The sequence below is a fragment of the Enhydra lutris genome, unplaced genomic scaffold (genome assembly GCF_002288905.1).
Source record: "Enhydra lutris kenyoni isolate GAN:26980312 unplaced genomic scaffold, ASM228890v2 scaffoldscaffold22, whole genome shotgun sequence".
NCBI lineage: Eukaryota > Metazoa > Chordata > Mammalia > Carnivora > Mustelidae > Enhydra > Enhydra lutris.
In genome coordinates this window covers 17,662,922-17,678,645 of record NW_019154106.1, presented here as the reverse complement: position 1 = coordinate 17,678,645, position 15,724 = coordinate 17,662,922, and the positions used below count along the sequence as shown (strand labels likewise).

At 55.3% G+C, this 15,724-nt stretch overlaps 2 protein-coding genes across 5 annotated transcripts in view; one reads left to right on the top strand and one right to left on the bottom strand.

Moving 5' to 3' along the window:
* LOC111150150 (LARGE xylosyl- and glucuronyltransferase 2) lies at positions 1 to 5,706 on the top strand. 4 transcript variants are annotated; one of them, XM_022507543.1, is made up of 15 exons: positions 2 to 131; positions 226 to 384; positions 463 to 572; positions 899 to 981; positions 1,253 to 1,346; positions 1,643 to 1,814; positions 1,943 to 2,047; positions 2,506 to 2,618; positions 2,704 to 2,829; positions 2,907 to 3,062; positions 3,193 to 3,353; positions 3,735 to 4,013; positions 4,335 to 4,484; positions 4,568 to 4,763; positions 5,017 to 5,706. In XM_022507543.1, exons 2-15 carry the CDS (start codon positions 288 to 290, stop codon positions 5,224 to 5,226), a joined length of 2,052 nt encoding a protein of 683 aa, XP_022363251.1. In that variant the 5' UTR covers positions 2 to 131; positions 226 to 287; the 3' UTR covers positions 5,227 to 5,706. The 4 variants fall into 4 exon arrangements, with proteins under 4 accessions (XP_022363252.1, XP_022363249.1, XP_022363251.1 ...); XM_022507542.1 differs by having other exon boundaries at positions 1,253 to 1,376; XM_022507544.1 differs by lacking the exon at positions 4,568 to 4,763 and having other exon boundaries at positions 1 to 131; positions 1,253 to 1,376.
* A 38-nt stretch (positions 5,707 to 5,744) lies between these two features.
* Positions 5,745 to 15,724, bottom strand: part of LOC111149723 (PHD finger protein 21A) — a 194,435-nt gene continuing 184,455 nt past the window's right edge. The window contains 4 exon segments of the mRNA XM_022506959.1: positions 5,745 to 10,600; positions 11,964 to 12,067; positions 12,454 to 12,529; positions 14,041 to 14,196. Of these exon segments, the coding sequence (XP_022362667.1) occupies positions 10,343 to 10,600; positions 11,964 to 12,067; positions 12,454 to 12,529; positions 14,041 to 14,196 (594 nt within the window). The 3' untranslated portion in view covers positions 5,745 to 10,342.

Genomic DNA, 15,724 nt, shown 5'->3' with positions numbered 1-15,724 from the left:
ACCTGAACCCAGGTTGGGGGCGGGGCTGGCTCCTGCTCTGGACGGGCCTGGCCTGCGCCTCCACCCCGTTCCCCTGCACCCCGGCCGCCTTCGGGAAGAGGAAGGTCGGGGTTCCCGAGCCGCTGGAGCAGGTGAGGTGGCTACTGAGAGCGGGACGGAAGACCAGGCGGCCGTCGGGCCTCGTCGCCCAAGGCTGATCCTCCTGCCTCCCTCCCCGATCCTCAGGGACCGCGATGGAGGCCACAGCCCGGGGTCGCGCCCCGCCCTGAGCGCCCTCGCCGGCAGCTATGCTGCCCCGAGGGCGCCCCAGGGCGCTGGGGGCCGCGGCGCTGCTGCTCCTGCTGCTTCTGATCGGATTCCTCCTGTTCGGCGGGGACTTGGAGTGTGAGCGCGGCGAGCGCGGAGGCGAGCGGAGGGGCCCGGGATCCTTCCCCTGCCCGCTGACGCCACGTGTCTCTGCAGACGGGCGGCCGCCGGGCGCTGGTACCCTAGACGGAGACCGGTCTGCGGACCGCGGGGGCCACAACCACTCGGACTGCGTCCCGCCGCCGCCGCCGCTGCCGAGGTGTGAGGTAGGTGCGCGCGGCCCCTGGCGGCGGAAATCTCAGGGGCGCCGCGCCCCCAGCCGGGCCTCCCTGGCACCTGTGGGAATGGCGACACCTGGCGAGGCTCCGCCAGGTGGCTCTGACACTGACCAGCCGGCCGGGGACGACTCCCCTGCTCCCGGCCTTAATTTTCCCTTTTGTGAAATAGGGGTGAACTCCTGCTCCGCGTGCCCCCACCCCAGTCTTCCTTAGCTCTGTTGCCGGGCGGGGCTCCGCTGCCCTAGGCCTGGCCAGCCCCGTCGTGGGCTCCGGTGGGGGAGGGGCTGCTGCTCACCTTGTCATCCCCTCCCCAGCTATTGCACGTGGCCATCGTGTGTGCGGGACACAACTCCAGCCGAGACCTCGTCACCCTGGTGAAGTCTGTGCTCTTCTACAGGTATAACCAGGTGTCCGGGTCGGAGGTGGGGAGTCAGCCAGTGGGGAAGGGAACACAGGCTTGGGCGGGATCTGGGAGCTCCAGTGACCCCACCTGCACCACAGGGACAGTGTCCCTTCCTCCCTTGAAGGTGGTTCTAACAGCATCCGAAACTGGGGATGGAAAAGCTCTGCAGAAGCTTGTGCTTCCACTTCTGAGCCCCTCCGGTGGGTCTTGTCCTGAGTTCTTCTTTCTTGGGCCTATCAGCTTTCCTCACCTGTCCTTCCCAAAGGAAAAATCCACTGCACTTCCATCTGGTGACTGATGCCGTGGCCAGGAACATTCTGGAGATGCTCTTCTATACGTGGATGGTGCCCGCTGTCCGGGTCAGCTTCTATGACGCAGAGGAGCTCAAGGCAGGGGCCCTGGCCCTTCTGGACTTCTTTCTGGCGGTGCCCAGTCCTTTCCTTCCTCCCAGGGCATCGGGGGTGGGGCGTGGGGGAGAGGTTAGAGCTGCCTTGGACCCCCCAATCCCATCACACCCACAGAAGCTCAAATTCCTCATCCTCCCTGGGGCCCATGCCTTCTTCCCCTCGTGTCACCCCTGGCGTATGTTCTGGCCCTCATAGGCCCTTCTCTGCCAGGTTCAAGCCCTGTCCTTCCCAACCCCCCTCCCACACAGCCCCACGTCTCCTGGATCCCCAACAAGCACTACTCTGGCCTGTACGGCCTCATGAAGCTAGTGCTGCCTGCTGCCCTGCCCCCTGACCTGGCCCGTGTCATTGTCCTGGACACAGATGTCACCTTCGCCTCTGATATCGCAGAGCTCTGGGCACTCTTTGCTCACTTTTCTGGTGAGAGGCCTGGGACCCAGCCCCAGCCAGTACCCCCTCCCTGGCCTGTCCAGGCCCAGCTGTGGCCTAGCCCTGAGCCGAGGGCCAGTGGCAGCCTCAGGCAGCTCCCTCATGCCCTCCCCTCCCAGACGAGCAGGTGATCGGTCTTGTGGAGAATCAGAGCGACTGGTACCTGGGCAACCTCTGGAGGAACCACAGGCCTTGGCCTGCCTTGGGCCGGGGATTTAACACAGGTGGGACAGTGGTCGGGGGAAGCGGGAGGGGTGACCACTGGTCAGGACACAGAATGCTAGGGACCCCCCCCACACACACACACACAAAGATAGTGCTATGGACACCAGGAGAAGAGCTGGAAAACCGTTCCAACCTTGGCTGTGCTGGATGACTTTGGCCAAGCTACCTGGTCCCCCGGGCCTCTTGATTTCTCATCCATGAAATGGGGATGATGTTGCCAGCCGTGGGATCACTTGAGTGGGAGAAGATGGCTGTGGAGGTGCTCTGTAAGCTGGGCGGTGCCCCCTTTCACCCCCAAAAGGAATGATGGTTGACTGAAGTGGTCCATGCTCCTGTCTGAACAGTCAGAAAATACCAATAAGTCAAAAAGTAGACATTCAAAAGACATCTTCATAAACCCTGACCCCAGGAGCAGGCTTAGCCCAGGTGGGCATGACGACCCCTTCCCCCGGGGCAGGTGTGATCCTCCTGCGGCTGGACCGGCTCCGGCAGGCTGGCTGGGGGCAGATGTGGAAGCTGACGGCCACACGGGAGCTCCTCACCCTGCCAGCCACCTCCCTGGCGGACCAGGTCTGGGGGGGACCTCTGACAGGGAGCAGTGGGAGGGTGAGGGGGGCAGGCTCTGGGCCACGACACAATGGCTGTCTCTGCCCAGGACATCTTCAATGCTGTAATCAAGGAACACCCGGGGTTGGTGCAGCCCCTGCCCTGCATCTGGAACGTTCAGCTGTCAGACCACACGCTGGCTGAGCGCTGCTACTCGGAGGCGTCTGATCTCAAGGTCAGTGGGGTTGGGGCTGAGCGGTGGGCTTCTGGTCCCTGCGCCCATCCCCCGAACACCACCCTCCTGGGTCCCAGGTAATCCACTGGAACTCACCCAAGAAGCTTCGCGTGAAGAACAAGCACGTGGGATACTTCCGCAACCTCCACCTGACCTTCCTGGGGTATGACGGCAGCCTCCTGCGGAGAGAGCTCTTCGGCTGCCCCAGCCCACCCCCGTCCGGGGCCGAGCAGGTGAGAGGGAGCTGCCTTCCCTCACCTTAGGGAGGCTCTGCCCCCTCCCTGTTCTGATGGGACCCGGCCTTGTCTGGGGACTTGCCCTCCCGCCCCAGCCCCGGCACTCGTCTCCCCGAAACACCCTCAGGTGCAGCGGGCCCTGGCGCACCTGGACGAGGAAGATGCCTGCTTCGAGTTCCGGCAGCAGCAGCTCACTGTGCACCGCGTGCATCTGACCTTCCTGCCCCATGAGCCACTGCCCCCCCGGCCTCACGACGTCACACTAGTGGCCCAGCTCTCTATGGACCGGTGAGAGTACCGGGGAGCAAGGCAGGGGCTGGGATGGGGGATTCCGAGAGGACGGTTTCAGTGGGTGGGAGGAAGAGCTCTTGTTCGCTGCCTGAGGATTGAGGAGTTCCCGGATCCGGAGACATGGGCTGTGGTTAAGAGCTTGGGTGCCTGGGCACCAACGTCCATAGCTGGGGGACCATGGGCAAGTCTGCATATCTCTAGCCTTTGCTGTTCTTACCTGTTCCCTGGGAAGGGGCCCCCTTGTGGGGTCGTTGTGCAGGTCAGGTAAGACTGGCTTAGAAAGGCCCGGGAAGGTGCTCAGTCATCCATGGGAAGGGGTGTCTGCGGCAGCTGCCCCGGGGAGCTGCCCCAGCGGGCTGACCACCCCCCTCGCCCCAGGCTGCAGATGCTGGAAGCCCTGTGCAGACACTGGCCGGGCCCCATGAGCCTGGCCTTATACCTCACAGACGCAGAGGCCCAGCAGTTCCTACGTTTCGTCGAGGCCTCAGCAGTGCTCTCTGCCCGGCAGAACGTGGCCTACCACGTGGTATACCGCGAGGGTCCCCTCTACCCTGTCAACCAGCTGCGGAACGTGGCATTGGCCCAGTCCCTCACGCCTTATGTCTTCCTCAGCGACATTGACTTCCTGCCTGCCTATTCCCTCTACGACTACCTCAGGTGGGCCCGGGGAGGAGGGAGTGGAGCGGCAGACGGGTATGTGTGGACTGGGACCCTAGGCAAGTGTGTGGTGGCTCCTTTGTGGGCTTCCATGTCCCCTGTAAGATGGGGTTCGTAGCAGGGTGGAGGGGCTGTATCAGCTCTCCGGGCTGCCTTCGGAGAGGAGGGGAGGCTGGGAGCTGCTTCCCGCAGCAGCCCCCCACTTGTCTGTCTCCTGCGGGTGGTCGGGCCAGCTAGCCTTGGGTCCTGCGGCAAAGGAAAGGGAATCGCTGGGCCCGGAGCCTTCCTCGCCTCCGGCGCTCATGGGCGCTCCCCGCTCAGGGCCTCCATCGAGCAGCTGAAGCTGGGCAGCGAGCGGAAAGCGGCCCTGGTGGTGCCAGCGTTCGAGACCCTGCACTACCGCTTCCGCTTTCCCAGTTCCAAGGCCGAGCTGCTGGCCTTGCTGGACTCCGGCTCTCTCTACACCTTCAGGTAGGGGAGGCCCCTGCTCGGCTCTACTCCCAGGCCCATACGGCTCCCCCCACCCTCTCACCGAGGCCCATCCTGTTCCACAGGTACCACGAGTGGCCCCGGGGTCACGCGCCCACAGACTATGCCCGCTGGCGGGAGGCTCAGACCCCATACCGGGTACAGTGGGCCGCTGACTACGAGCCCTATGTGGTGGTGCCTCGTGATTGTCCCCGCTATGACCCCCGATTTGTAGGCTTTGGCTGGAACAAGGTGGCCCACATCGTGGAGCTGGATGCACAGGTGAGGATGTGCCTCACCGCCTCCAGTTTCAATTTGGATACCTCCAGGCCCAGGGAGCTCACTACACCTCGGCTCGGCACACGGCACCCTTAAGCAGTACTATTAGAAATTTCACTGGTGTAGAACTAAAATCTGCCCTTTGACCCTTACTTTGGGTATTAGAGGCGATCAGATAAGCCTGCTCCCCATCCCCCGGAGCTGCAGCCCTCCCCCCAGCACAGACAGTGGATGTCCGTCTGCTTCTGTCCTATAGGAATACGAGCTCCTGGTGCTGCCCGAGGCCTTCGCCATCCACCTGCCGCATGCCCCGAGCCTTGACATCTCTCGCTTCCGCTCCAGCCCCACCTATCGTGACTGCCTCCAGGTCCTCAAGGATGAGTTCCACCAGGACTTGTCCCGTCACTACGGGGCTGCTGCCCTCAAATACCTCACTGCCCTGCAGCCGCCCCGAGGCCCCACCTGACCTCCCGGAGGCTGGGCCTTGCATGGCTCACCCCTGCGCTTCCCCTTGGCTCTCACGGGCTCCCTGTAGACACTGGAGCGACCTGGCCACCCTCCCTACCCTCCCGCTACTTAAATTATTGAAGGTCTAGGTGGAAAGGGCTTCCGTTGGAGCACCTGTGGGGCGGGTCCTGGGGGCCTCCCCTTGCTGCTACAGCTGGGGTCTACTCTCCTGCTGCCCCAGCTGTTTGGGGCTGGTTCCCCACCTTCATCTGTACATCCCTTTTTTGTAGTTAAAGTTCTCTTTTTCATGTTCCATCTGGTTTGGGGCATGAGGGTGTGGGTCAGCCGGGAAGGGGCTGAGTCTCCCCGGAGTTGCAGGAAGGCCGGGACCCGAGTGTGTCTTGCCCACCCTCCCCTGCCCCAAACCCAACACCATGAGGCTGAGAGACTTTATTTGGCTTTATTTAGTAAAATGTTAAAATAAATAAATACAAATTGATCAGCTGCTCTGGATCCCCCCCACCCCCTCAAAACAAAAATGAAACAAACAAAAACAAAAACTTTGAAGCACAAAACTCCAAATACAAGTTCTACCAAGACTGAAATCACAAAGGGCGTGGACAAGAGACAGGATTGGGGGCTGGCTGGCTCTTTTCTGCTCGGAGCTCGCTGACCTCTGGCTGCCCGTCCTGTCCTGCCTGACTGCAGCTTCCCCTGGGCTGAGGACCCAACGACACAGAGGCGCAGAGGCCAAAGGCTGCTGTGGGGGGTGGGGGGAGTCCTCAGGGAGGAAGGGCCCTGTGGGAGGGGGGAGCAAAGCGGAATTTGTGAGCCCTGTCCTTCCTCTGCGAGGGCGATTTTTCAGTTCTTCCCTGGCTCTCCGGAGGGGGCGACCTGGTGGCCTCCCCTTCACTAATGCCGGAGGGCCAGGGCTGTATTCCCGGGGGCCACCCCCTCCCTTGGAGAGGAGCGGACACCGAGGATGGCTGTAAGCCAGGGTGCGAACGGGTCTCCTGTTTCCCACCAGGGGTGCCCAGCCGAGGGGTGGGGGTGAGGCCCACAGTCCTTTACACTGAGCAAAGTTGCCCCTATCCAACAGAAGCCATGGAACCTGGAGAACCCAGGGCCTGGAGAATACCTGGGCCACCATCCGCCCTACTACCCAGAAGAGCCTTTTACCCCTGGGGTAAAAGTCTCCTAAATTAAGCCCTTTGGATAAATAAGAAAGATCACACCCTAAAAGGGAGTGAAGGGAGGAAACCGCTTAGAGCGTGTCCTGCGACTTGGGAGTGAGAGCCCCGAGGGGCTCTGCTGGCCCCAAGAGGAAGTCTCAGAGATGGCTGGAGGGCCAACGGTACGTGCAGACTCAGTGCGCGGGAGACGGTCCCCCTCACGGAGAGAAGCGCGGGGGCAGCCGCTGTGCCGGTTCGCACCGCCTGTCGGGCCGAGCCAGGAAGAAGCTGGGACAGGCAGGCCCCGCGGGGAAACGGGCACCCAGCTGCTACAGCCGGAGGTGGCCGGGGTGCAGCCCCACACGGGAACGCCCCACCGGGGCTGCCCCGAGCCTGGTCGCCCCAAGGGGCCTGATCAGGATGGGAGAAAGCACAACTCGGGATGAGCTCAGCAGCGATGAGACAAGACCCAGCAGGCTCCGGGAGAGAAGAAGGACCTGCGGGCGGCATTGGCAAGAACGCGAGAGGCGGGAAGATGACAGTAACATGAGCTCACCGGCTCCAGGGTGCGGTGCCTGCACCACTGGCCTCCTGATCAAGGGCCCGGGGGGGGGGGGGCAGCCAGCTCCTCGTCCCAGATCAGCCACTCCCCAGCCTCTGACGCGACTGCCAAGCCAGCTGGTCTGAGATGGCCTGTGAGCAGCTGGGCCTGGCATGGCGGAAGAGCAGCAGAGGAGAGGAGAGGAGAGGAGAGGAGAGGAGAGGAGGGCGGTGGAGACAGCCCAGGTGAGGCAGTCCCGAATGTGTGTCTCAGGGGGTCACAAGCACCCAAGGTCTAGGGCACAGAGAGACGGTCTTCTCCTGGCAGGACAGTAGAGGAAAAGGAGACAGGGTGACCAGGGCCTTTTCTCGGCAGTAAGTAGAGTTTGGGAATTTGAGGCCAGAATGTGCGGGCCTGGAGGCAGGGCTGCATTTCGTACTCCATGCCGGCCGGCTCACAGAACACCTTGCGTCCGCACTTTAGGAACAATCCATATCCCAACCTCAGGCAAGGCCAGAGTGTGAGTTCTCACAGCAGCAGGCGAGATACCGGTCAATGCCTAGCTCTACCCACCCCCGCCCCCGTCTCCGCCGACACCCCAAGAATTCTCAGGCAGCTCCTCTCTGAGCAAAGGCTTCTAGTGATGATCGCTTCCTAACTTCTTTCAAGAAAAGATAGGTATCATATGGCAACTCCCAGTCCCTGGGCCCAGACAAGTCTAGTGGGAGAGCTTAAGACCGGGCGCACAGCCTGCTGCTGGGCTCCGAACCTCTGCCAGCTATGCCTCCGACCAGTCCAGGCATCTCCAAAGCCCCCTGACTAGACGTAGCACCTTGGTTTCTGCAGGAGAAAAGGGGAGCTCCCCGTCCCCCTCAGGCAACCTCGCAGCCAGGGCCTGACTCTGAGGCCTGTGCAGCCACTCTTAATCCCCTAACCTTCCTGGGAAGGTGAAATGGCCAGTAGAGATGAGGCATATTTGACCTAAGAAGTGTCCCTTTCTCTTGGATTTGCTTTCAGGTTTCTAATGGGGATCTCTGGGACTTACCGGGCAAAGGAGAAACTAACGGGACCTTTTCTGCCCCTTCTAGACTCTGGCCATTATGCAGTACGGGGCGGGCTTGGGAGAGCTGTCCCAGGAGAGCTGGGGTGAGGAGCGCCTGCCTCCCTTCTATTGGCCACACAACATCGGGCCAAGGTCTCCGACGACAGCACACACCTGACAAAATTTACTTCCCACGAGGCAAGATGAGAGAAATGTTCCGAGCCTTTCAGAACCCTGGTTTTTTCAAGAAGGAGACGGGTCACGCCAAGGCAAGCACAGCGATTCTAGCCAAAGGTTGCCCAGGAAGCTTGTGGATGGGCAAAGGGCAGTAAACTCTATCTCGGGTACCTGGAGCCAGCAGGCAGAAAAAGCGGCTGCAGAGTCAGACCTCTTCAAAGGCAAGACAGACACAAAGGCCACGCCGGGGCTCTTTGTCTCAGAGACACCATGTACCCTCAAGACATCTCACTCCTTCATCCTTTCTCAGCACCAAGGGCTGATGCAGCCAGCCTGCCCCTTGCACCCTCCCACCAAGGCCAGGGTGCACGGGCACCAATGAGTGTCACTGGCCATGTCCTTCAAAGCTGTCCCCCAGGCACTCACAATGCTGGTGGCTGAAAGACGGAGAGCAGCACCAAAGGAAGGGATCTTATTTAGGCACCAGCCTTTTGCTCTAGCAAAATCCGAGGAGACAATGGGTAGGGTAGGGCCCTGATACCAACCACACTCCACGTGGGCTTCAAGAACAGAAGCCCAGATCCCTGCGCCAAGAAGAGAGGACAGTCCTTTCCGAGGAGAGGAGAGTGGTGGGAGGGCTCGGCTGCTGCCCGTCAGGGCTGCAGCCGTCCAGAGCACAGCAATCATGGACACTAGCCCGCCAGTCTTGAGACACCAAACACAGCAAAATGTTATCATGATCAGCAGGTTCTGTGCTAAAAAATTATAACTACACAGCATTTTCTCCAGTTCTGACACCTTTTTAATAGAAATCACTGTTTTTAGGAAACAAATAGCACTTTTGTAATTTTTTTTTTACAATGTTTCTTACCTTGATCTTAATTTAAGTAACACTAGGAAGACCTCAATATCTTTTATTTTCCTTTTTAATTTAAAAAAAAGTTGTTGTTGTTGTTTTCCCCAGATACAAAGATTTTTGCCCTTGCATAAAAAACAGTGCCCGGACGATGACACAAGGACTCACACGGACTCACTGGACCTCACTGACACTATGACTCCTACCCTACCATGCACGGCCTCGACTACCCTTAATTGACTGTCAGCCTGAAAAACAGCTTTTCTATTCCTTATTTTAGTTTTTGTTACCAAAAAAGTAAAATAAACAACAAAATAAAACTTTTCTTAAAGAAAAACAAAACAAAACAAAAATTTAAAAAAAAAAAAAGAGAAAAGAAACATCTCCATTCAGTTCACACACACCTGGGTCGCGTGCTGCTTCGCTCAGAATCTTCTCTTCTTATAAATATAGAAAAGGGATGGAGCTTGTTTTCAAGTAAAAATCACTGATCCACCTTTTTTTCCTTCCTGGACACACACACCCTTCTTCCCTGCCCCGGGCAATGGCCCGCTAGGGCGGCCTCTTGCCTGTTCTCGGAGAGGAAAGGTAACCGGACCATTCACGGGACGCACGCCAATTTGCCAAAGCGGGGAAGGAGCGCGGGGAGTGGCGGGGGTACCCAGGGCGGGAGGTGGGGTGTGCGGGAGAAGGACCCCGTGGCTGCCCTCGGTGTCCCCCTCTCCGTGCACTGGGCCCCACCCCAGACAATAGGAAATACTGCTTATTTGATAGACTTTTCCCACCCCGGCTCCCCCCCATTCCCTCCCATCCCTCCTCTGGGCACTGGGGTTGGTTAAATCTCAATTTCCTTTTTTTGGTTTTATAGTAGTGAAGGTTTAGAAACAGGAAAGCCCACACACTCTTTGGACTTGTCTTCTCTACCTAAACAAACGGCTCGGCAAATAAGGATCTGAAACCTGCTCTCCTCCCTCCGCCCGTCCCTGCTCCCCACCCGACAAAACAAAAACAAACCCATGGTGGCTGTGGAGGCTGCTGCAGGCACACACTGGTGTATAATAGAGAGAGTAAATATATTATTTCACTTGGCATGGTGCTGGCAAAGGACCTCCAGCTGGCACTATTTCATGTAACATGGTCCAATCTTTGCATGTACACACAGAATAAGAAGGATCGATTGGCAAACTCTGGTGCCGCCTGGCACAAGCATCTTCTCTCTCTCTGGAACCAAAGAACCAAAAGAATTCTGTACTTTCCAGAAGAAATCCGGCTTTGCTTTTCTAGAGTCTTCAGTGTTTTTGCTCTCCTGGCTGCCGGGATCCCGTGGCTTCTCCTCGCGGGGCTCTGTTATTTAGTCTCGTCCCCCTGGGTACAGTTCGCTGTGCAGCTCTGGGAGGAGGGGGAGTGGGCCGGCGTGGAGGTGGCGGCGTTGGCAGGGGGGGTGCAGTCCGGGCCGTTGGAGATGGCCCCCACAGTGGCCTCAGAGTCTACAGGTTTGGAGAGGTCGATGCCGTGGATGAGGCGGATCAGCTGCTTTACCTTCTCCAGGGAGCTGTGCATCTCCTTCTGCCGGGCCAAGATGGTGTTCTTCATTTCCATGCATTTCTGCAGCAAATGAGAAGGGCAGTGGCACTGAGCCTCCGTGGCTTTTCTGGCAGGCCTGGCGGCCCTCTCCAGGGAAAAGAACCCTGCTGGCTGGTGTGCAGCCCCTAGACCTTGCTCTGCTCTGCACTGGAGGCGGCGCTACTGCCCAGCGGAAGGAGGAGGCCCGACAGTAGGAGGGAGAGTGCAAGTGAGTGCTTTAAAAGCCAAGCCTGCTGGACACTAGGACTTAAAACCAAATGTGAATTACCACTCCAACACTACAAAAGAAAAGCAATTTAAAAACAACATTCCCAGAGCTGTGCTGAGGCTGCTGGGACAGGTTTCGGTATGCTTCTGCCGTGCAAATGGGTGCTAACGTGCTCAGGACTGGGGCCGAGCTTTCGAGGATAGAAAATGAGCCAGTGGCACCTGGGTCCCATCTGAGGGCTACTGAGGATCACTGGTTGGCAAGAATTTAGAGCAGCCTGGGGCAGCACAGTGATATTTGGGAGAATCAAACACTGCAGCCAACAGAAACCCTTCTGCTCGGTCATGGACTCGGAGTCTTTTGCCCTTTTGCTCAAGGTCTCCCACAGCTGCTGGCTTCTGTTCTAGGCAGGAAGAGATGCAAAACCCGCATGCCATGGGGAGTATGGTGATGAGGAGAAGGCAGCCGAGTGGGACAGCCCAACTGCCACCAAGTCCAGGGTCCCACCTGCTGTCCACGAGGGCTGAGGCCACCCGGCTCCAACAAGGGGAGGGGCACCCACTCAACGAGAAGTAAAACTTGCTCTGGAAGGGGCCTCAGAATCTCTGCTGCAAATACAATCTGATCTCCACCTGGACAGGCCAGGCTGGGCAGTATTTACTTCCAATACTTGTCTCCAGGAACCTCTCTTCCTCAGGCTGGTCAGGAAAACCTGGATAGATGCCATCAGCAGGGTGTGGAAGAAAGGACGGGAACGAGAGGCCATGCAGACAGACCACTAACTAGGACGATGAGAAAGCTTCTATGCAGGGGCCTGATCTGTGTTTCCCTGGCACGGGGAGAGGCTTCACACTCCTCCCAAACCCACCGAGGAACACACAGGGGTATGGCCGTCCTGCTGTAGCTGCTATGGCATCTCTTCAGCCTGGAGACTGAAAATCCTCTCTCAGACCAAAAGCCAGTGGGAGGTTCCAGAGCTTGGCGAAGGCACCATATACCAACTGGCCACCTGTCCTGAGGGCCAGACTGTAACTGGAGGCAAACTCTGCGTCCACCCCAAGTCTCCTGTGTTAGTAAGCTGATGGACCTGAACCCGCCCCGGGAGCCACACGGACGACTGTGGCCAAGCAAGGGCCCCGGTCTGTAGCCACAGCTGAAGGCATGAGCTCTACTTACACTTATAGAACTGCTGAGCTGTTTCACCTTCTGCTCTAGCTGTTCTCGTTCTTGTTTTAAGTCTGAACTCCATTTAAGTAATTTCTGTTTCTCTTCTTCTTTTGCTGGAAAAAAAAAAAAAAAGAAACTGTTTTTAACAATAAATTCTTTGAAAAGGCTATTGTGTTCAGAATGCTGGCCAAAGAAGGTATTTTGCCCAAAGTTCTCCTGCGCTCCAGCTGGCGTGCAGATCATGCCCACCTAGAGCTTCCCATATTCTGTGTGCGGCCAGGTACGCTAAGGAGACTGGCGGTGGTGTGGGCCTGGCTCTAAGTAGGACTTCCGCCCCAGGAAAATACTACACAATCTTTTTGTTTAAGAAAAGCTATTCATTTTTAACTTTAAATTTCCTTTTGAAAGCAAAACAAATGCAAACTTCCAATTTTTTTTTTTTTTTTTTTTTTTTTTTAAAGCAAGGGGAAGCTAAAAGGGGATGAGGATGATTCTTTACCTGCTTTGTAGGCGATATAGGAATGAACAATTGCTAAAGTTCCAGGCCATGGAATTGCTTCTTCCTTCTTCAGCATCTGAAACGAAGGTTAGAATTTTACTTGAAAGGTGGTATAAACACATCCCCTGTGTAGTGACAAGCAACACTGTCTGTAGCTATTGGCAGACACAATCCAGGAAGGATTTATGGTGGCAGGGTTGCAAAACCCTGGTCTATACTTTCTAGACTATGAAGTTCCAGATACTCCTGACAGGATGAGGTTCAATGACAGGAAAAGCCAAGGCACTTGAGCCCCAGCTTGGGAGGAGGCTGGGACTTGGCTGGGCATTCCCAGCTCCTCATCTATGCCACATATAAGGCCTAACTGCTCTGACAGCCAGGACCACCGGCAGACAAGCCACAGGCCTGCAGGACAGCAGCAACCACTGGTAGTTTTATCCTTGATCGGCATGTCTCAATTTTAGTTTTTCATGACCCTCAAAGATAGCCTGACCAAGAAAATTAAATATTAGTTCCACATACTAAAGCATAATCTAGACCTTGTATAGAAAATTATCAGATGGTCACAGAGCAGCATCAGGAGAGAACACAGAGAGAATGGTCTCTACTACCTCTCGAAGACAGTAGGATGAAGACCAGGATTAAAAGGGGAAAACTGGGGTGCCTGGGGGGCTCAGTCAGTTAAGAGGCTGCCTTTGGCTCAGGTCATGATCCCTGGGTCTTGGGATCAAGTCCCATTGTCAGGCTCCTTGCTCAGCAGGGAGCCTGCTTCTCCCCTGCCAGCCATTCCCCGCTTGTGCTTGCTCTCTCTCTCTCACTTGCTGTCAAATAAATAAAATCTTAAAAAAATAAAAATAAAAAAATAAAAGGGTAAAACCAGAATTCTCTCAAACAGGATTCCAAAGAACTGAGCAGCATCCCAAAGCTTGCTAAGCTACTTGGTCTATTTATTATTTATACTTCGCCTACTTCCAAAAAACGCTGAGAGAGCTTATCATAAAAACATAAAGGTACGTGGCTAGCTGAGAAAAAGAAACCAGAAACTAAACAGAGAAGAAGGGAAGAGGCTAGGACAGTTAATGTTTGCCTTTCAAGTCCACGAAATAGCAAGATGGCCACTTTACAGTTAGTTCTCTGATCCCGGCGACAACACAGGTTAAAGGGGAAACTGTTGTTTATTTGAATTAAACAGTCAATTGAGCACTTTCCTTTGAGGGTTTTTATGTCCAAAAGAAGAGTCTCAAAACCACCTACTGGGTTTGGACCATTCTTAGAGAAAGAGGCAGAAAGTCTTATGGCTTTGAAAGAGCAAGGTCAGGAGAAGATAAGTCATTTTAAACAAAGGGAAGCAGTTAAGAGTCTTTCCACCTATACACAGACTCACCACCTCAGTAATAGGACAGAGAAGCTTGAGAGGATGGACACTACGTGGCCGAGTGTGGTGCCAGGAACAGACCAGAGGCGGCCAGGGGAATTATCAGGAGAGGGAAGAGACTCGCCATGCCCCCAGATCTGAGGGGAAAGGAGGTGCCCCTGACCGCACGTCTCCTCCTGAGCCCACCACTCTGTCTGACCCACCCAGAGTACCTGGTCCTGACATCTGGGACAGATCCACATGCCCTTGGGAATCGTTTTCAGAGGAGGGTCTAAGCAGTCCAGATGATACACACGGGAACACGTGTCACACATGAGCAACTGGCCACTTTTTCTGCAAACGCTGCAAAAATCCTCATGGATATCACCCTAGGAAATGGAGAGGAAAGGTAAGAGAAAGGACAAAAAAGGTGAAATGTGAGTGCTGACATGCACATTCTGGACATGTATGTTTCAGGACAACCAGCTGTGCCCCCTCCAACATGTTACAAAAGTATTCGAGGAAAGTAGGAAATAGCAGTGGCACAGCCCCCACTCACTCCACAGAGCTGACCCTGGGCAGGGGCAGTATCCTTAAACTAGAGTTTCCAGAAAAGCCGTGTAATCACCGTGGCCCTAATTCACTTTATAGCACTTATGTTTTGGTAGAGTCCAACCCACAAATCATCAAGTTTGAACCACTGAAATCCATTCATCAAAGTGTTCCACAATATGATACAAACAATTCTCGTTACCCATCATTTTTAGGGGAGTGCAGGATTGGGAAAAGAAGACAGATAAGAAATGGAATTTTTTTAAAAAATGAAATTTCACTAAATTCTTTGCTTGCTCAGGGAGAAAAAAATACAGTGCGCGTACAAATAGTAAAAGATTAAGTCAGGAACAAATTAAACTCACATGAGCTTTCTAACATGAAGAATTTAAAAGCCAGAGCAACAGCTGACAATGTTCTCTTAAAACCACTATTTGGCATTTGCTGTTCAACGGACCATTCTATGCTGGGAGGCTTTTTATTCCTCCCCATAAAATACATCACCAGACGGAAAAAGATGAGCAGCCCCAGTGTCCCCTGCCTGTCTCCCAGCCCCCAGCACTGACAGTGCTGCCGCTCTAAGTCTGCTGGAGCCTTCTGAACAGAAGGAGAACGCTGGAACAACAACAAAAAAAGGTATTTAGGGAAAAGGTATTTTTCAGCAGGTTCATCCCCGGCCTGTTCTGGGAAGAGGACTGATAAAGGCACACAGGAAGGAAGACTGAAGGGACATGCCAGACGCTGGCCGGCAACGCAGGGCCATGTCCTGGAGCCCGTCTTCGCGTCCCCTGTGTTGTTTTACATTTCTAGGCTGTCCTGCCAGAAGGCCTGATACACAAACTCTGCACAGACAGCAATGCTCGAGTCTTCCTTCCCATGCTGTTAACCCCTCAGCCACCACTGCTGGAGGAACTCCTCCCAGACCTACAGTTTCTCTCTAAAGAAAAGGAAACTTTCTCTGTAATTCAATGAGGTATCCAGAGCCTAGAAAACTGGCTGCAAAAAGTTGTAAGATAATCAGAGTGTGGACCAATTTTAGTCTTTCTTAGTAAGAAAATGTCATCTCTGGGCAATAAAAAGTAGTATACGAGCAAAAATACTGCATGAGTGTGCGGCCTCAAGGTTCAGCTCTGAGGCAGCTAAAGAGGTGAAGGTTTCATGCCTCGATTAACTGAACTTTCTTCTTTCGTTCTTAAAATCAGGCTGAACGGCACTCTTCTCTAGAGAAACAGTCTTTCTTGAACCTGAGTGAGTCTGCGTCTTTATGAAGTTTATACAAATTTTAAGGTTTCAGAGATCTTGTCAGATGAACTCAAGATAAATTACTAGTGATGAAGTAAAACAAAGCAAAACAAAACAAAAAAA

What these genes read in the sequence shown, in the direction of transcription:
- LOC111150150 (XM_022507541.1), top strand. Translation starts at nt 288, where the DNA reads ATGCTGCCCCGAGGGCGCCCCAGGGCGCTGGGGGCCGCGGCGCTGCTG. An exon ending in GGGCCGGGGATTTAACACAG is followed by an intron (nt 2,048 to 2,505) that starts GTGGGACAGTGG and finishes CCCCCGGGGCAG; the next exon opens with GTGTGATCCTCCTGCGGCTG. An exon ending in CGGAGGCGTCTGATCTCAAG is followed by an intron (nt 2,830 to 2,906) that starts GTCAGTGGGGTT and finishes CCTGGGTCCCAG; the next exon opens with GTAATCCACTGGAACTCACC.